This window comes from Lactuca saligna, chromosome 7, assembly GCF_052625555.1.
Source record: "Lactuca saligna cultivar CGN05327 chromosome 7, ASM5262555v1, whole genome shotgun sequence".
Lineage (NCBI taxonomy): Eukaryota > Viridiplantae > Streptophyta > Magnoliopsida > Asterales > Asteraceae > Lactuca > Lactuca saligna.
In genome coordinates, this window is record NC_136423.1 from 27,817,179 (window position 1) to 27,840,397 (window position 23,219).

General features: G+C 34.4%; 4 protein-coding genes across 7 annotated transcripts; all 4 read right to left on the minus strand.

The window, feature by feature from the left end:
* Positions 1 to 4,535: 4,535 nt before the first annotated feature.
* FAS2 (Transducin/WD40 repeat-like superfamily protein) lies at positions 4,536 to 7,643 on the minus strand. The gene is made up of 12 exons (XM_078963192.1): positions 7,327 to 7,643; positions 6,908 to 7,019; positions 6,736 to 6,762; positions 6,569 to 6,641; positions 6,346 to 6,449; positions 6,056 to 6,270; positions 5,869 to 5,965; positions 5,715 to 5,787; positions 5,544 to 5,635; positions 5,323 to 5,464; positions 5,122 to 5,222; positions 4,536 to 5,045 (listed from the first exon to the last, which is right to left on the minus strand). The coding sequence occupies exons 1-12, from the start codon at positions 7,438 to 7,440 to the stop codon at positions 4,798 to 4,800; spliced, it is 1,398 nt and encodes a 465-aa protein (XP_078819318.1). The 5' UTR covers positions 7,441 to 7,643; the 3' UTR covers positions 4,536 to 4,797.
* A 124-nt stretch (positions 7,644 to 7,767) lies between these two features.
* On the minus strand, positions 7,768 to 12,124 carry LOC145004304 (uncharacterized). Of its 3 annotated transcripts, none has more exons than XM_078963194.1 (5): positions 11,951 to 12,124; positions 10,750 to 10,991; positions 10,479 to 10,583; positions 9,688 to 10,306; positions 7,768 to 7,915 (listed from the first exon to the last, which is right to left on the minus strand). In XM_078963194.1, the coding sequence occupies exons 2-5, from the start codon at positions 10,931 to 10,933 to the stop codon at positions 7,783 to 7,785; spliced, it is 1,041 nt and encodes a 346-aa protein (XP_078819320.1). In that variant the 5' UTR covers positions 10,934 to 10,991; positions 11,951 to 12,124; the 3' UTR covers positions 7,768 to 7,782. The 3 variants fall into 3 exon arrangements, with proteins under 3 accessions (XP_078819320.1, XP_078819319.1, XP_078819321.1); XM_078963193.1 differs by lacking the exon at positions 11,951 to 12,124 and adding an exon at positions 11,654 to 11,796; XM_078963195.1 differs by lacking the exons at positions 7,768 to 7,915; positions 11,951 to 12,124 and adding an exon at positions 11,654 to 11,796 and having other exon boundaries at positions 9,378 to 10,306.
* Positions 12,125 to 13,529: 1,405 nt separating this feature from the next.
* PTAC14 (plastid transcriptionally active 14) lies at positions 13,530 to 16,795 on the minus strand. Of its 2 annotated transcripts, none has more exons than XM_078965080.1 (13): positions 16,573 to 16,795; positions 16,294 to 16,482; positions 16,045 to 16,182; positions 15,810 to 15,935; positions 15,602 to 15,730; positions 15,300 to 15,389; positions 14,953 to 15,103; positions 14,764 to 14,873; positions 14,603 to 14,674; positions 14,416 to 14,521; positions 14,131 to 14,319; positions 14,019 to 14,061; positions 13,530 to 13,875 (listed from the first exon to the last, which is right to left on the minus strand). In XM_078965080.1, the coding sequence occupies exons 1-13, from the start codon at positions 16,627 to 16,629 to the stop codon at positions 13,797 to 13,799; spliced, it is 1,479 nt and encodes a 492-aa protein (XP_078821206.1). In that variant the 5' UTR covers positions 16,630 to 16,795; the 3' UTR covers positions 13,530 to 13,796. The 2 variants fall into 2 exon arrangements, with proteins under 2 accessions (XP_078821206.1, XP_078821205.1); XM_078965079.1 differs by having other exon boundaries at positions 14,131 to 14,328; positions 16,573 to 16,793.
* A 4,724-nt stretch (positions 16,796 to 21,519) lies between these two features.
* LOC145005440 (uncharacterized) lies at positions 21,520 to 23,115 on the minus strand. Its single transcript, XM_078964522.1, has 3 exons — positions 22,806 to 23,115; positions 22,434 to 22,499; positions 21,520 to 22,150 (listed from the first exon to the last, which is right to left on the minus strand). Exons 1-3 carry the CDS (start codon positions 22,977 to 22,979, stop codon positions 21,641 to 21,643), a joined length of 750 nt encoding a protein of 249 aa, XP_078820648.1. The 5' UTR covers positions 22,980 to 23,115; the 3' UTR covers positions 21,520 to 21,640.
* Positions 23,116 to 23,219: the final 104 nt, after the last annotated feature.

Genomic DNA, 23,219 nt, shown 5'->3' on the forward strand with positions numbered 1-23,219 from the left:
CATAAAATTTTAGATGAAACTTATAAGTCTAAGTTGTCTATACATCCTAGTACAAGTAAAATGTACTATGATGTACGGGCTGATTATTGGCGGTCTGGATTAAAGAAAGGCATTGGAAGATATGTGCAGAAATGTCTAGTATGCTTACAAGTCAAAACAGAGCACCAAAAGCCTTACGGAACTCCAGAAATTCTTAGTGTTTCCGTGTGGAAAATGGGAAGAACTATTCATGGATTTTATTACCAAATTGCCAAAGACTGCTAAACAGCACGATAACATTTGGATAATTGTCGGCCGTCTGACTAAGAGTGCATATTTTCTTGTCATGCGTGAAACAGCTCCAATGGAGAAATACGCACAAGTATACTTGGATGAAATTGTTGCAAGACATGGTGTGCCGCTAAAGATCATTTCTGATCTTGATACTTTGCTTCACTTCTCACTTTTGGGCGAATATGCAACGTGAATTGGGATCTCGAGTTGCTCTCAGCACAACTTATCATCCCCAGACAGATGGTCAAACGGAGAGAACGATCCAAACAGTAGAAGATATGCTTCGTGCATGTATCTTGGAGTTTGGTGGTAACTGGGATAAGTACTTACCTCTTGTCGAATTTTCATATAAAAACAGTTACCACGCTTCTATCAAAATGTCACCTAGGATCGACAAAAATCCTATGCAGAAAAGAGGAGACGACCTATAGAATTCCAGGTGGGTGATTTTATAATGCTGAAGGTATCCCCATGGAAGGGGATTATGCGATTAAGAAAGAAAGGAAAACTAAGTCCTAGATTTGTTGGTCCTTTCAAAATCATCCAGAGAATTGGTAAACAAGCATACCTCTTGGAACTACCAGAAGATTTTATATGTATTCATGATGTGTTTCATGTGAGTTCTATGCGCAAATGCTTGAGCATATATGATGAAACGATCTCGTTATCTGAGGTTAAACTGAATAATAAGTTAACATATGTGGAAGAACCTGAAGAGATCGTGAACAAAAGAACGACCGAATTGTGTAATAAATAAGTAGAGTTGGTGCTTGTCAAGTAGAAACACCATCGAGACCCAAATTATACTTGGGAAAATAAGAATGAGATAAGAGCAAAATATCCCCATTTATTTAAATCAATGTAATTTCGGGGATAAAATCCTCAATAGGAGGAGGTATTTGTAATATACACGTTCAGTTATCATGTTTTATAATGAATAATTTTATGAAATATTAAATTAATTTGAGTATTGAGTTCTAACAGATAGTTTTTACTAGATTTGAAGTAAAACTATGTTTAGAATCATTGGAAATCTTATGAGATTCCAATCAAATGTCAGTTATTGAAATTAATGAAAATATGAAGTTGGAAATAAGTGAAAATAATGTTAATAAAAGTTGTAAAGAATCTCGTTAGAAACATTTAGGCGAAAACCTCATCGAAATCCAAATTATAATGAGGAAGTTATGGCTTATTGAAGTTTCGCGACAAAACCGGCACGACGCCGTATGACGTAAAAAATGAGTTTTCGATAAACTACTTTTTAGCCTATATAATCTAAATGAAAGTTGTAGTATTCGTTAAACTGAGAACTTTCATAAAAAGAACGTCCAAATCTGACTTCGTATGAGGAAGTTATGATTTTTCTAAGTTTCAGTATAGCAGTAGACAGCTAAAAACTCGAAATGGAGATCAAGTAATTTTTAGCCTATGCAACCTAAACGATAATTGAAGGTATCGTCAATAGTAGTACAACGGTAAAAAGACAGACGAAAACAGACGTCGGATGAAGAAGTTATGAATTTTTAACAGACTTTTCCTGTCTCGGCCCGTGAAATATATAATAATAAAAATAAGGTCAAAATTAACCGATAGAATCTAAACGAAAATTGTAGAGCATAATTTCACCTACGTGTGGATATAAAGAACATCAAAAATGGAGTTTGTTTGTAGTGTTTAACCATTGCATGTTATAAGGATCTAATATAGACATATACTGTTAGAAGATTTTGAATAGTTTTAAAACTATTACTTTTGTATTTTGTACTCATGTATGTATAAAACTATAGTATCCTAGGTAGTTATGTAATATATAACACTTTGTCATAATCGGTTCGTATCTAATCGTTTGTAATCAAACTATCAATGTAAAATATTATTTATAAATATGCATATAGCATGTTTTGAAGTAATTTGGAGTAACTTGGAGTATTATAATGTAGTTTTAAGTTTTATTGAAAGTGGTTCTCTCGATCATATGAAAGCGAATGGGGTCTTTCACGGTGACCGACTATTAGAAGGAGTAACAACAGACCCACAACTCCAAAAGATCGCTCAGTCCCTCCTACACGACCCCACCTCTAAACCAAGTTTTTCATTGGTCAACGGCAGACTATTCCACAAAGGTTGCTTGGCCATTCCCTCCTCTTCCCCATGGATACCCAAAATGCTTGAAGGATTCCATAGCAGCCCAACAGGTGGCTACTAAAGGTTTTTCTGTACCTACTGCCGCCTAGCTTCACGTCCGACATGACGAAAACTATCAAACAATATTAATTTGCGATCCTGCGATGCTTGTCAGAGGTATAAGGCTTCTACTTTGTTTCTTGACGGTCTCTTACAACCACTTTCGATTCCCGAACAAATATGGGATGACATATCCCTCGATTTCATTACAGGCCTGCCTAAATCGAAGGGGTATGAAATCATTCTAGTCGTGGTTGACCGACAAATACTGCCATTTCGTCCCTCTAAAACACCCCCTTTCCGCTTGCACACTGGCTAAGGTGTTCTTATGTGAGATAATATGATTGCATGGACTTCCAAAGTCAGTTCTTAGTGACCGAGACCCTTTGTTCTTGAGCACATTCTAAAAGGAAGTCTTTTCCCTGCAAGGTAGTAAGCTCAAGTTCAGCTCTGCGTATCATCCTGATACTGATGGCCAAACCGAGGTGGTCAACCGGAGTCTCGAAACGTACCTTCGTTGCTTCGCCTCCGAGCAACCTAAGACGTGGTCGTATTGGCTATCTTGGGTTGAATATTGGCACAATACCTCCTTCCACGTATCAACGAACACTACCCCGTTTCAGATTGTGTACGGTCGCTAACCCCCATCCATACTTCGTTTCACCCGACCTTTGAAATGTTTAGCCACTCGCACCATTAACAGGGACAACAGCCAAGTGCTGGAATGACTCATACACTGGTAACACGGCTCCACAGATGATTCAACATGGGCAGATGCTTTCTCCATCCAGTCCAAATTTCCTGAATTTAGGCTTGAGGACAAGCCTCTACTTCAAGGGGATGGTATTGATAAGGACAATAGGCCAGCTAGCCTAGCCCAATTTGAGCCCAACACAGTCTCCCTTAACAGGCCCCCGATTTGGAGGGTGTATCGGAGAAGGTTCCAGAAAGGTGACAAAGGATTAGCTGCAACAGGTAGGGGTAACAAACACCGAAGAGAGAGAAATTGCTGATGTTATTTAATAGAGAAATCTCTCATATTTCCTTCCTTACGTCTTTTTATCTTTGAATAAGGCTTTGTAGCTTGGGCAGCAAACCTTCCATTGTTGGTATTGTTTGAGCTGATTTATTTTACTTGTAATCATTAAGAATGGAGTGAAAGTATTTTCCTCTCTCTCTCTCTCTCTCTCTCTCTCTCTCTCTCTCTCTCTCTCTCTCTCTCTCTTTTCTATTATATTATCCTCTGTTCTATCAGTTACTCAGTAAGCTTTATAACTTAATCTTTTTGTTGTTGTGCCTTTCAGGTTTATGTAAATTTAGAAAGACTGCAAGAGCATAATGAAGATATGGTAACGCCCATTTCGAACGTTGTTGAAATTTGTTATATATGATCCTTATTGATTATTACTTGTATTTAGGTGTTTGACATATATGTACACCATATTTTAAATTTTTAAAAAATAATAATAATAAATAAAATTTTGAATATACTCTGTGTAAAAAGTGGAGTGTTAGACATACTTCATTCTACTATTTTTTTTAACTACACACATATCGTTTTACTACAAACAATTAAAGTTACTTTACTATCTTTAAATATTTGCAAATATGTTCTTTTTAAAAAAAAAAAAAAAACTTATAATACACTCTTTATCGCTTAGTTTACTCACAATTATTAGGTTAAAATTTGAATTAACATGTTCAACATCCACAATTTTCACATCACAAGTTGTGGAGCCCTTTCCATTTTGGACACCAATAAGACTTTACATTTTGAGCACATTGGATACATACACTTGCCCGCATTTTCACTTCTTGTGAGACAGCCCGACGATAATCCAAGTTACAACTCTCATGCTCAGTGGCCAATCAAGAATAATTTTTTTGACAAGTGCACTACAGACTATCATACAGTAGTGATATGAGACATATATAACTTGGTCTATACAAAATACATGAAATGTTATCATGTCACCAGATAAACTTAGGTAAGATGACTAAAATAACTTATAACCTAGGTTAAACAAACTAATTGAGATAGCTTACTGATAAGCTGATTGGGCTTTTTCTACACGTTTTCCAAATACACCCTTATATATCTTTTTACATTTGACATCTAGCTTATCAACTACGTTTTATCAGTTATCATCAGTGTATCAACTAAAAACAATATTTTCAGTGAATCCACCAAACATGAACTAAAGATAGCAAGCTAAGCTAGTATGCCAAATTTCAATCTAAAGACCATTATCCACTCTCCTCAAAATTATACAAATCAATATATAAAAATAAAAATATACTCTTGAATCTGAATACAAAAAGATGCAGAAACTAAGCTTAATCTATGGCCATTGGTGTAATTCGTCTCTTGGCTGGTTTACTTGGAACCACCGGTTTCTCTTCCGTTGGAATCACCACACTTGGCTGTGCCAATTCCGGTTCCGGTTTTGCTTCCGATTCCGATTCCGGTTTCACTGTTTCCTGAGTATCATCAATAACAATGGTGTTCTCTTTCCCGATTCTTTCCGTGCTTTCCAGATCATCAACATTGATTATATTTTGCTCGGATGAGACTTGATTATTTTCTGACAAATCAAAATTATAATTAAAAAAGAAAAATGGATTGTTAAAAACTTAAAATATGAAGAAATTAAAACGAACCTGAGAAAGAGACAGGTGATCCCAATTCATTGTTCTCAAATTCCAACAGTGTACAGTAACCATCTTGAGAAGACACTGCCAAAAACTTGGCTGTTGGTGACCTAATATTTTCACAAGTCTCAATTAAAATGAAATAATATTAAAAAAAAAAAAAAAAAGGTTTAATGACAAATGTTGTTAAAAAAGTTTTTTCTACATTACCATGAAATATCAGTAATGGCTGCATAGTGAAGCCCAGCTAAAACTGCTATTGGCTCAATGCCTTGAGTGTCATAAACATATAATGAGTTTAATGTGGCAACTGCAAATATCAGGCGATATGGGAGCTTGAAAGATGAAGAACCTACAACAAACATCACTGGAGTTATTTAAATTCATTTGAGGGCATTTACGTCTTTTACTTACACCCATCAAAAACTTACATGAGGTGCTCAACCCACGGAGACTGAAAGCCAAAGGGCAGAAACGCACTGCTACAACAGCTTTGCTTGCACCAGGGAGCATTAAAGCAGGCCTGTAAGGGCCAAGGGGTAATTTAGTAAATTTAAAAAAGCCAGAAATAAAATCGGGAGATGAAAGTAAACATATCTTGCCTTGAGAGATCTTTTCGTGACAAAATATAAGCAGTGTTGACAGGTTCTGAAGTGGGTGAGAGCTTGTAAGAGCCTGTATAAGAATCACATTTACAAAATCAGAAAACATAAATAAATAAAAATTATGAAGAGTAAATGACTAATTTACCCTTACCAGCTGGGACGAGAAGAAATGAGCCATCAGGTGACCAGGCTAATCTTCTGAAGAAAGATGGGAGTGTCTCATCGTGGAAAAGATGGTGTTTAGCAGACTGTGTTTGTAATTTTATATCACAATGTGTAAGAAAAAAAAAAAAAAAAAAAACTATAAAATTAAGATTTAAGACATTTTTTTTGTTGACCTTGACTTCTTCCACCACTTGTGGTTCCACTTTTGCAAGAACATGTTGACATACATAATTAAGCTTCTCGCTTCCTTTTGTTTTATTTTGTGGTTTGTTGACATATATGCGACATGTTCTATCTGAACTAAGTGATGCTGCATATTTGTTTAAAGGATCCCATGCTACACCTTGAACATAATGGAAATGAGCATCTAGAATCTGATGCACAGATCCTGAAATTTAAAAAAAGTTTAATCAAATAATCATATATTTATAGTTGTTTAAGGGATCACATTCTTTCTTGTTACCTTTATTAACATCCCATATGAGACACGAGTTATCAACTGATCCAGAAATGAGAAATAAGCCATCAGTAGACCACTCCAAATCCAACACATCCTTTCGATGAAACCTGTCTAATTTCTTACATTAGTAGGGTTGATTTGATTAATTGAAGCCCTAAATATGGATTCTTCATGAATGGATTTTATTAATTATTGATATTATATATATGAAAATGAAAAGCCTTACGATAATGTCTTGAGAACCTTCCATACTTGGCCAGAATCAGTGTTGTGTAGCTTCCATATTATTAGCTCACCCCCTGAATTTATAAAAAAAATGCAATCATAAAGATATTTCTTTATGAATCATTGACAGGAAATAGTGGGTTGATGAATGAAGTTGATAAGTCATACCATCAGCACCAGAAGCAAGCAGCTCTCCTGTATTTATCAAAAGGAGATAACTTTATAAGATACAGAATCGCCATTCTTTTCTGTTGATTCAGTTATCTTGCAGAATAGATACTGTAGTAACCAAAAAATAAATATATATATATGCATATAGGTGAGAGGAAACTGTGTTTACCAGAAGGGGAGAACCGGATAACATTGATAGCTGATCCATGGTAAGAAAGGCTATTCTGGTAAGTAGCTGTAGGAACTTTCTTTTCACCTTCTTCAGAAGCTATTAGCCATAGCTGTGGAATTCCAGTTCATATGTCAACAACAATTGGTAGGAAAAGCTTCTCATTTACAAAATTTCCAGTTTCAATCAGCCAAAACTACCTAATTTAATTCAAGGATACCACTCCACACTCTTCAGAAAGTAAAACGAAGGTAACGGATACATGTATAAACACAATAAAACTCGATTCCCAACTTAATCTTCCAAACTCAGCTATAAGTTGCTCAAATAGCGAGTAGCAATACTTACGATAACAAATTTAGCATGATATAAACGTATACATAGATAGATTCAGGGAAAAGGTAAAGAGGTAAAAAAACCTTAATGTCGTAATCGGCGCCACCTGTGGCGAGGATGCCAGAAATAGGGTGAAAATCTAGGGTTAGCACCGGTTTTGTGTCGTGCCAATTGATCTGAAGGGTCCCTCCTTTCATTTTCTGGTTTGATTTGTGCTTTGAACAGTGAATAGAGTCCTGAAAATCCTTTAAAGCAGATGAAGAAGATGCGTTAGGGTTTATCGTGTCTATCAGTTTAGTATAAAGAGGGAAATTGGAGATCGAAGAGTGGTTGTAGTGAAAGCTACATCATTTTGGCGGGAAACTGTACAATAAATTTTTATGCAATGGTTAAAATTTTATCAAAATAAAAACAATAATAAATAAAAATATGAACATAATAATCATTTTTATAAATTTAACTTACAAAAAGATTTTTTCTTTTTAGATTTAAATAAGAATAGTTAAGCAATATTATTATTTGTTATTTATATTTATATTTTAAAAGTTTCCCCTTTTGTGTTGAATCCCCATGTGTCCCTCTCCGGTGACTTTTCTTTCAATCGTCGACGCCATTTTTGCCGGCCTCCAGTGAAGCGCTGCACATCGTCGCCTCCTCCACTCCTCGCCGCGCCTGCACAAGTAAGTCGACGTCATTTTCAACTTTATTTTACGACACACAACGCAAAACTTTCTTGTCTTTGTATTTGAACAATGTAATTTTTCAAGCTTTAATGTATCATGTTTAAGCAACTCTGACACCAAATTAGTATCTTGACATTGTGTTGTTGAGATTAAAACTCGTTTACAGCTGTTTCTCTTGTTCATGGCTGCAAGATTCTTAATCATTGTCTTGTTACAAATTACAATCATCTGTATGTTTCAGGAAATAATTCTGAAACTAATTGTTGAATTTGTTGTTTTGAAGGAGTATTTTGAACGAATTCGTGGAGAGATGAGGGAAGAAATTCGTCAAGAAATCAGACAAGAAGTGCATCAAGAAATCCCTAAAGTTCTTGCTGATTATGGTATCAAGATTCCTCAAATTCAACAAAAGAATTTGAATTCTTGAAGCGGTTTTGTTTCATAAAAGGCTTCTGTCAAGAATAAAGAAAATGATTTTGGATTAAAAAGGATATGCATTCATTGTATTTGAAAGTTGAATTGGTTATTAAAGTTTTAAGATCATATAGTTTGTTTGATTGCGGCTTAATTGTTATCTATTCAAACCACCAATTTTAGCACCATTGTAATCATAGTTCGTGTATTATTGGTTAGAGTTATTCATCAAAATGATCATATTTTAATATAAAAATATAGCTAGGTGGCCATCCGTTTATTTTTATCCCAAAATCACCACATAAAGTGTGAAAAACAACTGCAAATATGTGAAGTTAAGTTTTCAGTTCTTTTGGAAAAGTTTTTATGAAAAAGAGGAGTTTTCATTTTCGGTAGAAAATTTAGAAAATACATTTGGTTAAAACTGATTAAGTTTTCATTTAAAAAAAATGAGAAAACATGTTTGGATATGTATTTTTATCACTTTTCATTTTCTAAATTTTGTTATTTAAAATAACACAATAGATTGGGGTGAACGGTTGGAGTAGATGTGGGGAACTGAGGATTGGGGTGTGTGTGGTTTATATTTTAGAAAATAAAAATTAAAAAATAGAAAACAATTATGTTTTCTAACTTTCCATTATTCTTAGAAAAGTTTTCTAGAAAACTAAAATTTTTTCACAATCAAATACATCTTTATTTTTATTTATTTTTTCCAAATCTTCTGTTTTCTCTATGCAACTTTTACATTTTGCAAGACATTAGGGTTAAAGGGAAAAAAAGTTGGTAGGCCCAAGCTCACTCGCGATTTGCAAGTCTTTAGAGGGAATGGAGAGCGATATGAAAAAAAAAAAAAGCCCAATTTCCAATCAAATGAAAAAACAATAGTATGTTGATTTGGAACTCTATTAAACTTTAAAAAGTTGAAGGTATTACATGAATTAAATAGATTATGAATGTTGATACGACAATTAAGCAAGTATACGTGACAACCATGAACCATATCCAAAGCAAAAATTAATAAGAAACAAATCTAATAACTTGAAATGAAAAGTATTTCATCTCCAGCAAAAACCACCATAAAACAAAAAGTATAACACGATAACATTAAGTGTATTTCCACCTCATTTTTGATCTCCTAAGATTTTCCATGTATCCATAATCAGCCATGGTTTTCTTCTACGTATGCACACAAAATCATAAACCCTTACACCCAAAAACACCCAAACAAAAACCAAAAAAACCAAAAAAAAAAAATGAAGATTTCCGATTAATCAGAATAAGAAAAGAATACACAAGAAACTAAAAAAAAAAAACTACAAAATATTTGGAACATGAGAATCCAACCTGTGTTGCAACTCTTTGACCTTCAATGAAAGTTCAGACTTCTGTTCTTTATAATTCTGAAGCAAATAATCCTTCCCTTCAATCAACTCCTTCAATTCCCCCACTTCCCTTTTCAACATCTCCACTTTCTCCGATTCCATTCCGCTCTCCACCTCCAAATACCCGTTCTGATTCCCCACGCAGATATCCGCAATCGCCTTCCTCAGCCTCTGGATTTCCCTCTCCGATTCAAACAACTCCCGGTTTGCCGATTCCAGTTGCGATTGGAGATGGGCGGAATGGGAATGCTGGGAGCTTAACGAATTCCGGAGTTCCGCAATCTGGTCTTGCATTTCCAGTATCATATCGTCGCGCCGTTTCAACTGCTGTCGTAGCTTTTGAATTACTTCCCGTTTGCTGAAGATGTCGGAACCGGATTCCGACACGCAAGGGGAATCGGAGCTGTTTGAATGGTGGAATGGCTTCGGTAATTCCAGTCTGTCAGGTGATGACGCCCACATTACGCCGTTTTCTTTGGTGTATAAGGGAGCTGAGACTGTTACTAATGGGAGTGCCATTGGAGGGTCTGTATGTAATTGGCCATTGTGTTGTGGTTTTACCTCTGCCTCATTTTCAGTTCCTGTTTAAAAATAGCAATGTACTTTCATTCATTTGTTGATAAATAGAATGGTGGATTCCATGAATGAAGGAATCCGGAATTGAATTCTGGAATCCACAAATAAAAAGGCTTGCAAGGTCTTGTATCAAAACATAATTATAAAAAAAAAAAATGAAGCTGTAAAATTTCATACCAGAATTGCAATTGAAGCAACCATCATCCTGTTCAAAACAATACAAGTTTGAATGTGAATGTGAACGACAGTTTGACCTCTTTCTGCCTGTAAATTTCCCATTCTCTGCATTTTTTAAAGAAAATGTGAAAATAAAAAACAATACAAGGTGAAGAACGAGTTATCAAATTCCATGATCCTCTTTGGTTGGAATTGTCGATTCCATTCCATGATGAAAATTGAAAAACAAACAATGGAATGGACAATTCCATTCTTTCATGGCTTACAATACCTTTTAACCCATTTCTGGTATTTTGTGGTTGCTTTGAATCCAAGGCCTGTTTGAGCCTGTAGCCAAGACGAACTGATATTGTACTTAATAAAGCACCACCTGCTATGAGAATCCAATTTGGCCCTTGACCCTGAAACTTTCTTTCCCTTTGTGCCCCCAACATGTCATTTGTATTTGGTTTCATCTTTGACTTTTACTCATATAAGGCATGAAAAGACTCGTTCATCCAGATATATAACAACCTGCATTCATGTTGCATCAATGTCAGTCAACATCCAAAGCATGTTATGTCAAATACTCACATGTATTAAATGAAAAACTAATAGAAGTGGAAGAAAAGATATCATATGCTTACATAAAATCTTTAGAACTGATTCACTACTACAGTCATAAAAGAGAAACATACAAGAACTTGCTGTGTTTGTGACTACAATAGTACAATTTAACTGTTTGGTAATAGGGTTAAGCCCTTTCAGCTTGCAGAGCCTCCTAAACAAATGGCAAGTGCAAAAAGAGAGGTATGATAGATAGATAATAAGTAATAAAATGGTTTTAAATCCTCTCACTTAACAATGCAAAATAATCCCCTAAATCAAAGACAACAAACTATGATATTGAATTCGTATTCATCAAACCCCTTTTGAGGTCAAATTCAATCAAATATGTAATACAAGTATAATCTTCAAATCAACCATAAGTCCATGAAAGGGGAAAAATGCAAAATGTTTACGCTTGTCACCATTGAAGATACCAATCAAGCCTCAAGTAAAACCAACAGAGAATATCCCTTCAAATCTACTTTTTATTAAAATGAAATCAAATACAAGCCTAGAATAAGAGCCTAATGACGTACGAACGAATCAAACGAACTTGAAGTTCAATCAAAGAAAAACGATTGTAGTACCTGAGAGAATCAAACGAAAAATCACGTAAAAAGCAAAAGTCTATGCTAATTGGGTAACTTGGCATACGAAGACTGAAATGAAAAATTCTGTTATGTTGATTAGAAATTAGGGTTTTGTGTGGAAATACAAAGAGGGATGTAAGTCACATACCTTTAAAAAGCAAAAGTGGAAGTATTGATGAAGACAAAAGTGAGCAAGACAGATAATAAATGCGTGAAGCGGACAAGCAATATGTAAAAAACATAGATACATTATAGAATAATGGCTTGAAGTTGTCAAAATTGAGAGAAACACACCTGATGATGAGAAAACCAGCTGGAGCTTCGATTATTGGGGGAATCAGTTTAGGTTAAGTATGGCGACGACCAACGGAAGACCGATCGGAGACCGGTGTAGAAGGGGGGAAAGAAGCGGCGGTGGCGGCGGAGGAGGACATTTTAACCCTATTGTAAAAGCCTTCAAATATAATGCAGCTTATCGAGTATACTCCCAGTATTTGGTTGTAAAATATTTTTCTTTTTATAATTATTAAAATACTAAAGTTGATAAAAAAAAAAAAGCAAATAGTTTTAGACAATTTACGATATCTATCCATTAATAATAATAAAATTAAAATTAAAATGATGAATACATTGCAAGTGATATCACTAATCACTAACAATAATAATATAAATTTTAAGGGAAATTAAGAAAACTAATAATATTTTAAATTAATATTAAAGAAAATAACCATTCAAAAATAAGCAACAAATCGAATATGACTCATTCTGGACTGTTCAAAAAGTTCTTATGAAAAAAAAAAAAGGACTGGCATTTTGGATTTTGGATCTTGAAAAAACAAACATTAGAATTTTAAGAACAAATCGAAAATTCAATTAAAAATCATGGAATTTCAACGAAATGCTTAAGTTTGTAATAATATCTAACAAAAAAAATTAAGGCCGCATAGCAAAATGTAGTATATACAACACAAAAACTTAAACTCAGACAATTTTTTTAAAACGATAATATTAAAGACTTGAAAATGAAATTTCAGACATTAATATAAATAGTTTTTTGAAAAAAATAATTACAAAGAAAAAAAAACTTTGGAATTTCGAAAACTAAAAAAAAAAATTATTTGTGTTAATAAGTTTGTTCACGAGGGTCTGTTAAATTAATATCCCAAATTTTAAAGTTTAAATATATAATTAAAAAAATTATTATATACTTAAAAAGGTGAAATACATAACCTTTTTCTTGTATATCGACTAATATTAAATTGTGAGAAATCTCATATTATAGTAACTTATTTTAATAATTGCACTTATACAGTTTTATTTTAAAACAGCATTAATGTTGTTTAATATAATTGACTAAAGCATATTTTAGTTAATTACAATTAAAAAAAGTTATAATGAATGTGCATAGGTTTAAATGAAAAGTCACAACTTATATTGAATATGTGTACTATAGGTTTAAATGTGAAATGGTTATATTACTATATTTTTATGTAATTGCATCATAATGCCAACCATTATAATTTTTTTTGTTATATCAATATCATCCACCGAAATATTGGTTACAAAATTAAAACGAATCGGATAAAACAACACCAAACGAACCGTAACTTCAAAAGCGAAAAAACAAAATACTACTTTAAGGAAAACAAAAGTCATAAAAACCATATATTCCATTAAGTTTTTAGATAAAAATTTCTAAAACGTTTTTTCGCTATTATAGATCACAAAATACAACTATCTTCTTTATACTTTCTTGGATTTTTACTTTAAAAAGATTACATATTCCATTGCTATTTTTATATACTCATGTAACCGAAAAAGCAATCTGATTGGACCTAGATATGGTATAATACTATTTTTATGAGAACACTGATTTAAAACATGAAAAAAAATTATATAACACAATTAAAATGCAAACAATGCATTATCCATGAGAAACACATTGCATTCAATAAAAAAAACAGAAAAAAGAAAAATAAAAAAAAGTGAAGAAGAGATCCATGTCTAAAGCCTAAACATACCCTACTTGTACTTTGATTCAAAACAAATGGGCTGTTTAATGACCCTTTTAACCCTACTCCCATCCCTACACACCCTACAAGTCTACAAAATTACATGCCCTTTATAATTATAATTATAATTAAAACAAAATCCTATCTTGGTATATATCCAAAGCCTCCATCACCTTCTTCACAAACAACTTCCTATGCAACCTATACCTGCATCACAACCAGAAAGGACATTTACGTCTTTTGCACAGATGAGATATCAAGAACCATCCGGAACAAAAAAAAAAAAAAAAATGTCCTATTGACATCAGACAGACTGTGTCACGTCAATGCAAACCAAACACAGTACATACTTGATTGCAGCTTCACGTGTGCAGCTCATTTCCGGAGTAGAATCTAGTCAAAATTTTAGAAAATGATATAATTAAGAAAAGTAGGTTGTAATAAAATTATAAATTAGGTTACCTAGGATATGTTGATCTTGTTTTGAAGTAGTGGAATATTGTGAAAGAATTTGTTGACATTCTTGTTGAAGTGATTTGACAGCTTTTATCTCTTGACTTGGGATTGGAGGGGTATCTTTTTCAGACCATGTAGGCAGTGTTCTTGCAGCTGCTATAACAGCTCCATCCACAAAACTATTTTCTTCATTTCCTAATTTAGCTGACAAATAAATAAATATCATCCACCTTCAAAATTGATGTGGAATTATTAAAATCTTTTTATAAAAGTGAGAATTATAAATCGTACCATTATGGTAATAATCTTGGTGAGACCCGAATATGTTGAAGACTGATAAAAAGGAATCTAAATGAATCTTTGCATTTCCAGAGAATGGAAGCACATCCCATGGATTCTGTAAATATAAAAAAAAAACAATAAAATTGGAATTTTTATCCAATTTTATAAAATTAAGAATGAATTAATTATAACATACATCGGGTGAAGAAAGGCCGTATCTTTGCATAAGTGTAGTGTTCCTCTGGCCACTCATGTAATTCACTGTCATCTGAAAAAATAAATAAATAAAGGTTAAAATTTTTATAGTATTGTAGAATAATTAGGAATTAATAAGTAATACTGATGATGATTTTTGACCTCTTCCCCTTTTTTAATCCTTTGTCCAGCATTTGTCATAACCTCAAACATTCGGTCTCTGAATCTCCAATGGAAGAAGCAATTTGGCTTGCAAGAATGGTTCAACATATCTGCAAAAAAGGAACATGGTTTTGATATTCTGTTTTGAAGTAAAGGGTAAAAAAGGAAATAAGAATAAAAAGGGTATACCTGCATAGGGAGCAAACATATTTGCGTTTTGAATTAATGAACCAATTCTTATTCTGAAATTAATATGTCTTGTTTGTGCCATACTAACTGCCCAAACAAATCTTTCTGGATCTCGGGCAAGTCGTTTTACTTTCAAGGGCATGTTAGAGTGCTACCATTGGAAATCAAGAAATATGATCAGGATGAGGAGGGTATTGATGTCTTTTGTGCAGACACTTTTTTTGGGTGGGACCCATTGCCATTGGTCATGAATCAAGATCACAATACAAGGTTGTCTTATCTTGTCTTGTCTTGTTTTGTTATGACTTATGCATAATGAAAAAGGTATTAAAGGAATGAAAAAGTACCCAATTTTTTATCCAAAAATCTAAGACTCGTGATCTTTCTTTTCTCATGGTTGAAGCAAGATTCTCATCATGTAGCTCCATGAGGTCATCCTGTAGTATGCCAATTGAACTAGTTATGATATTTCAACTTTGATGTTGTAATAATCTTGTAATGAGTGTTTGGGTGAAAAGATTATGATTATGATTTAGGGTAAAAAAGAAGTCTATTTGGATAAGCAAGTAATAAGTTGTAAAATTGTAATAAAAGTAACCAGTCAACATTATATATGTTGAAACTTGAAAGCAATTCCATATATACAAACCTCTGTAGCTAGAAGCAAGCTAGTACACTCTTCAGCACTAGGCAAAAAATCAGCATAAAGTTGCCAGAAATTCTTGTCGTGATCAAATGCATATAAAAGAAGACACGCCAATCTCAGGTCCCAATCCGTCTGCAAAACAAATCAAATCAACAAGTGAGCAAAAGGTCGTACAAATGAGATGAGAAATACAAAGAAACAAGGTGAATACCTCTGGATTTGTTGAGTTGATAATGTCAAATATAGGATGCCCGATTGGTATGATATCTGGAAAAAACATCCATGGGGTTTTTTGGCTTATAGTTAACATCAATTCCAGTGGGATTTCCATGACAACCTGAGAGATGAAGGAGAAACATGATTGCTCTCCAGAATTCATCGTTTATCGAACAATTCAAGAGAGTTTGGACGAAGGAAAGAGCTATAATGAATGCAACAAGACTCACCTTGGCACGTTTAGTAGGTTCAATGTCTTTCGAGGCATAAACTCCAAATCCGTCTGGACCTTCCCTGAATTCCACCCCATAAGCTCGCATGCTTCTAACGAATCCCATTTTATAAAATTCAGGGTCTGCGAGCTCCAACTGTTTGATAAAATGTATGTGAGTTGATCAATGTAGAACAGAATATCAATTCCTTATTCCTACACAAAGGGGGCGAAACTCAAATACAGATAAAAAAAACCAATGTTCGACCTTAGAAGCAGGTGTGACTTCTTGTTGAGAATCGGTTTGGAAGAAGGGGAAAGCAGTAGGAGAAGTAGCAGTCTCAATAGTATCAAACGCAGCTCTAGCTCTAATGCCTCTACTTCTCCTACTACAGGTACATTTCTGCAGCAAATTGGGTTTAGTTGACGCCAATCCATTCTTCAAATTCTTTCCTAACTGTTTCAATTCCGATAAAATGAACCCAGTTAACCTTATTGGTACGTACATAGATAAAAATGGAGGGAGAGAAAGAGGGACAGTGGGCACCTGGTAGTTGTAGATGAAGCAATTAATGGATTGCTGAAGAAGAATCGAGGAAACCATTGTTTATTAAGATGTGCTGAATTCAGATTTCAGTGATGAATTGTTGTTGCTTCCATTTTTGGTTCGAATTTCTTGCTGCGAGAAGGGGGAAGCTGAGGAGGAACTATTTGAAAGGCCAAAGCATGAAGACGTTATCCTTAACCAAATATTGAAGGAATTTCAATTAGACCCCCACAGTATTGCCAAATTCTGTATGTCTCACATTAGTTTGGAATAATTGTTATTCGACATCTAAGGAAGTAAGGATGATAAGAAGGGCCCTATTAATACACTATATAAGGGCTTTTAAAATATATTTCTTATACAATAGACCTATAAAATTGCGAGTCCATTTAGAAATTAGTGGAAGACCATTTGTTTTTGGGCCTAAATGGTTTACTTGTGAGCCTATTTAGAAATTAAAGAATGGCTTTTGACTCTTTTCCCTTTCCCAATCTCCCGTATTGAAGTCCAAAATTAGAAAAAAGAAAAGAGGTTAGAACATTTTTTTTTTAAACTTCTTCTACACCAGGTTGTAAATAATGAATTAACTGAATAAGTGCTCTAACATTTTGCTTTGATTTTTAGTCAATGCATTAAAGTAGATTATTTGTGGATGTTTAATAAATAAATAAAAAATAAATACTGGAATAGAAGGTAGGCCGGTATGATCCGATCTGATTATCTTAACTATTTTGTCTGAAGGTCAAGTAGATGTTACTATTGTCTGTGCCCCCACTAAAAAACATCTCGGATACACCTTTTATGTTTTATTTTTCAACAACAAACGGTTGAAACATGTATGATTTGAACTTGAGTTTACTCCATTTTAATGTATTTTATATATTACCAAATATTACCAAGGCACGTTAGAGAATATTACCAAGTATCACATTAAAGCACAATAGCTTCATAAATTGATCAATTTTACTATAAAATTAAAAGGCAGAATAGTAGAATTTATTCTAGAACCGGAAATGTACCTGTTGCATAATTGAAACTACAAAAATTTTATAGTGGTTATTACATGTTTCATTATGGTACTTACATAGTTAATTTCATGTTTTGAAATAGCTTTTAGTAGTGTTTTTGCTCAATTTCTTGTTTAATTTATCCACTAATATTCTATAAAAAATCTCAAACTAAAACTTCAAATTTCCAAATCTACATGGCCCTTAGTAACATTCTTATCAAGTTAAAAGTTGAAAACCAATTCATCTTGACTTGTAGAAGTCAAAAGCGGACTCCATTTGGGAAGCTTTAAGCATATAAGTATATGTTTGTTGTTGGTGATTTGTTTTACTAATAGTATTTAAGTGTAATGGATTACATTATTGACTAAAAATAATCTTGATAAACATTAAACAAGTAAAGGAGATGCAGAGTGCACACTTATTTGAGTTTGTTCAAGAATCAAAGTACACTGTCATTTAGGAACGAAGCCCCTGAACGAACAGGCGTCGAGAGGCAGCGCTCCTGACTTGGTTTCAAAACAAATTTTTCAAATTTATAAAACATAATTCACTTAATATTCATAAAACAACCATTTTGAACATTCAATCCAATTAATACAAAAATCTCAAGATCTCAAAAATCATAAATCTCATGCGTGTGTACGGGATCAAGCCGGCACCTTCCCGCGGTCGTCACTAGTACCTGAAACAAATAACACCAAACACTGTAAGCACAAAGCTTAGTGAGTTCCCCAAAATACCACGTATAACACATATTAGCCACCCGAGGCTATAACTCTGTGGGTCCGTGCACCCAAACTCTGTGAACCCTTAGGTTCTAACTCTGGTAAACATGCACAACATAAATCACAAAGAATAATGCAGCGCAACACATAACATATAAATATAGCATACAAACACTGTATCACATAACTCTATTTACCTACTCAAGGTAAAGTATAGTGAGAATATTCACCTCGCGTGTCTCAGTAATTCGTAAATCCCTGAAATCACTAGTGCTCGATCTCCCGAGCTATAGTCCTCCTATAACACAATACATCTCTAATTAACACTTTCCCAACTAAGGTTGACTATCCATAAACAAGTCAACATAGGTCAACACTGGTCAATGGTCAATGGTCAACTTTGACCAGACTCGGCGAGTGCACTATAACGACTCGGCGAGTCTAAGCGCATACACTGATTTCCCTGAAATCCTCACCTAACACGTCGAGTATTCTCCTAACTCGACGAGTTCCACTTGGCATGAGTTGTGGGGCCTCCACGACTCAACTCGCCGAGTCTCAAGAACAACTCGGCGAGTCCCAGCTTACCTCAGTCCACCTGTGAACCCACTCTGACTCTCCCTGACTCACTGAGTCAATCCCTCAACTCGACAAGACCACTTGCTGAGTGGTGCTGGGCAATCTTCATGCTACTCGCCGAGTCTGTTCTTCGGACTCGGCGATTCCATGCCATGCAATGACTCAAACTCACTCCTAAGGTCAGATCTGTTCCACTAACTCATAGATCCAATCCTTCCAAGCTTATTTATCACGTAAAGTCGTTATCTTGATGTACATATAACCTCTATATGACCATATATGATGAATTAGCCACAAATACCATAACTTAAGGTCATAACCTCCATTGTTCTTCATAAAGCTTGATGAATGAGGCTCTCTGGACCTCTATGGATCCAAATCCAAAGCCTCATCACTAGCAAGGGACTATTTGGCCATCAAATCAACCCAACAAAGACCACAAGAAACCCTAAATCCAATTATACTTAACAAAATAGAAGATGAGCCTAAATAATACCTCTAGTTCGATGATCTAAGCTTCAAATCCATAGTATAGCAACCTCCTTTGCTTCCTCTTGGCTAGAACCTCCTTCTTCTTTGCTAAACAACACGCAAAGGTCAATAAATGCTTCCTTTCTCTCTCAAAACGTTCAAGCACTCTAGGGTTTCTCTCTATGGACTGGTGAGCACAAATGGCGGCCATAAGGCCCTTTAAATAGGTCTCAAACCCTGGGAATTAGGGTTTCATTACACAGCGTGGACTCGCCGAGTCCAGATACGAACCCGCGTCCAAAATCACGATCCTACTCGGTGAGTTCGAGCTCCAACTCGCCGAGTCCACTCACAATTCTAAAAAATGCACCAAAAATAAATACCTGGAAATCCCGGGCTGTTACATGGGTCGAGCTTGGAAATTTTTTATTTGGGTTATATTGCTTTGTTAAAAATGCATTAGAAATTCAAATTCTTAAAAAATGACCCGATTTTGACTTTGGTTTGATTCTTATTGAAAATCTGTTTTTATGAGAATTTATAACTTCTAGAGGGGTGTTTGGGAGTGCTTTTTGAACTCTAAGTGCTTTTAGATAGAAGTGATTATTTGTTTATAGCGGTGGTAAAATGAGTTTTTTAAAAAGTGTTTGAATAAGTTTTTATAGTGAAAAAGCCAATAAGTCAATAAGTTAAAAAGTAATTGGCTTAAAAAATGTTGTTTGAAGTTATTTTGATTGAAAAGTCATAAGCAGTTTCAAAAAGCCACATTTTACATGTTTGTTAAAAAGTGTTTTTTGAAGTTTATGGAAAAACTATTCTGAAAAGTGTTTTTAAGTTTGCCAACTACTTTTTTGACTTATTAGCTTTTCAAAAAGCCAAAAAGCATTTTTCAAACATAATCTCAAACACCCCCTTGGTTACTGTTTTGTGATCGTTTTTGGACATACAAAACTGTTTTGTGACGGTTTTCAGATAATGAATGTTTTTTTTACCAACAAGAAAGTTTTTATTATAGAAATTGTTGGGAAAATTAGGGTTTGCGGTGGAGATCTGGATACCAGCTTGGATCGTGATATCACTTTCCGAACTGATATTTCTACCCTATGTATGGGTTACAAGTAATTCAGTCTAAGATAATCCAAGCGGACACCTACGTTTCTAGGCACAGAAAACGTAAGCTATTATGCTAAAGGGTTCTGTGAATGTGTGATGAAAAAAACGAGAGCTAAAGAACCACTATCTTCTGGAAAGGAATAGTTGTTTATATACTAAACACGATTAGGGTTTCATTAGGATTGGGCCGTCATTACTTGCTTTGAAAGCAAGTAATATTAATCCGGATTAGGGTTACCAAAAACTAACGAGTTTCGTTAGTTTTACCATAATCACCCTCAAGAAATTGAGTTTCGTTAGTTTCATTAGGGTTGGGCCGTCATTACTTAACCCCGCTAGGGCGCTGCCCCTTTCGAAACCCCGGACCCGGAGGCGCTGCCCCCGGACCCCCGATTAGTCGTCGAATCGGCTTCTGACTCGATCTTGTATATGTGTGCACTCCGCACAACCCCGTACATGTATTAGAGTACAAACCATGAAGCCCTTAGCTCAGATGTTAGTTTCAGTTACTTAAAATAACATGGTAACACTAAAATCACCAACAAAAATTAAGCTAGCGAATGGGTAAGAGAAAGTTACAAGCATACCCGAGACGGGTTAGTACACCAATTAAGCCATTTGATTTGATTACCTTTTTCTAAGAAGGGTTAATAATCGGTTTTGGTCATCATTCTTGGCACACTAACGAAAATTATATTAATCCCATTCTATGTTATTGTTTCTCTCATTGTAAGTGTTATCCAATTGTTGATTTTGGGCACCATACTTCAATTTGGAAGTTACTACACAATTCCTAGAATTCTAAAATGCTATTACATTCCAAATACATTCTTCATGTAGGCAATCTCGATTTTTTGTCATGGATACTTAAGTTTAATTTTTGAAAAAAATATATATATTAGTGTTGCTTTTTCCTAAAGTATTTAGATCTCTTCGTACGGATGTTTAATAAAAAGCACATAATATGTTTTTATACTTTTGGTAGTTAAGTAGTTTTAGGGCACGAAATTAATAAATTGGACATCCAAAATCTTTTTGCAATGATAGTGTATATAATGTATACCCATTTTAGAAAATCTGGATATGTCACCATAGATATAAAAACACATCTATACCATAATTTACATAAAAAAAGTTAACATAACTTAATTAATACATTGTATACTCAAATTACTCTAAATCCTTCACAACCTCTAATGCTTGGTTTTCCAACAACTTGTGAGGAGGGTAGTACTGAAAGCTTGATACATCATCCGCACTTACATACACAACCTTGAATACATCGTACTTCATAAACACCGTAGCATCATGAAAACAATTTTGTAGTATTTCTCGATTATCACTATTTAGTGCAAATGAATAACACGATTGCAAGTTCTTCCACACGTAGAAATTGATCACTGTCGATATGCTTTCATACTTTAAGCAAACCCCCGCCACAGTTCCATTCATCTTGTGGAAATAAGATTGAAACACAGAAAAACACGTGTACACAAAATCTTGGTCGTTCATTTTGTTCATTTTTGTGTCCGACAAAAGATGGATTGTGTTGAAACATACAATGTCACCCGTTGAGAACTTTGCCGCTGGGGACCCGTCCCTAACCTCCCCACCATACGCGACCATAAAGTCATGGTCGAGTAAGACAGCCATGCTTTGTAGATTAGTCAAAGCCAAAAGCTACAATAAGAAAGAATGATTCGAGTCATGTCATGATCTAAATAAGATGTGGCTACTCAAAATATTATAGCATTGAAAATCTATCCAATTATAAGATTGAAAGTTGCTTTATATTTGAATAACATTGTTATAGTTTGATAAAAGTTTCGAAACATGTAAGATGATATAATAAAAAAAAAAAATGAAAGTACGTAAGATGATATGAAATTAGCTGCCGGGTTAAAATTAAGATGATGTATAAAACAAAAAGTGAAATGAAAGTATTTATTATCATTCAACTTACAAGAGCTTCGTGTAGGAGTTCCTTGTTTTCATCAGATCTCTTGATCCATGCTCCATACCATATGATCTAAAGACCATAAAAAAAAAAATGAATATATTGGATTTGGTTTAAATTAAAATATACATAGTGATTAATGGCTGTTTGCCTTCTCAAATAGAGAAAAATGATGAAACATTGAATTCTCATTAGATTCAAAGATGAAACATAAAATGAGCAAAACTGTTATAACATAGTTCGAGCTCAACTCAGTTAAACTACTTCATCAATTTGGATTTGAAAGCAAATATAATTTCACAATATCGAGATTTTCAACCTATATGAATTTGTATGTGGGTGTGTATAGAGAGAGAGAGGGTGGGGGAAGATATATACCATGTTGCCATGGATGCTGTTGAAGATGGAAGAATGAATGCAGCCAAGTCTTTCTGTAAAAAAAGAAAACTGTTTCAATGCGTCCACAAGGTCATCAATTATGGCGACTGTTGGCCTAAAAACGCAGATGAATATGTCCAGATTCTTGTTGGTGAAAGGCATGAAGCAAGCCATGTGTGTGTGTGTGTGTTTAGGTGTGTAATTCGTGATATTGGATCTGAAAAGAATTGTGAAGGAGATATAGAAGGAGGAGATTGCAAATGGTGGATAATTTGACCAACAAAATGGATGTGCACTGGAGACTACTGGCCGTTGAATTCCATAAAGGAATGCTCTTCTAGTCGCATTTGGCTTCTTTGCCTCCATGAAACCAATTATTATAATCACCGATTAATCAAATCAAAAACTATGTTT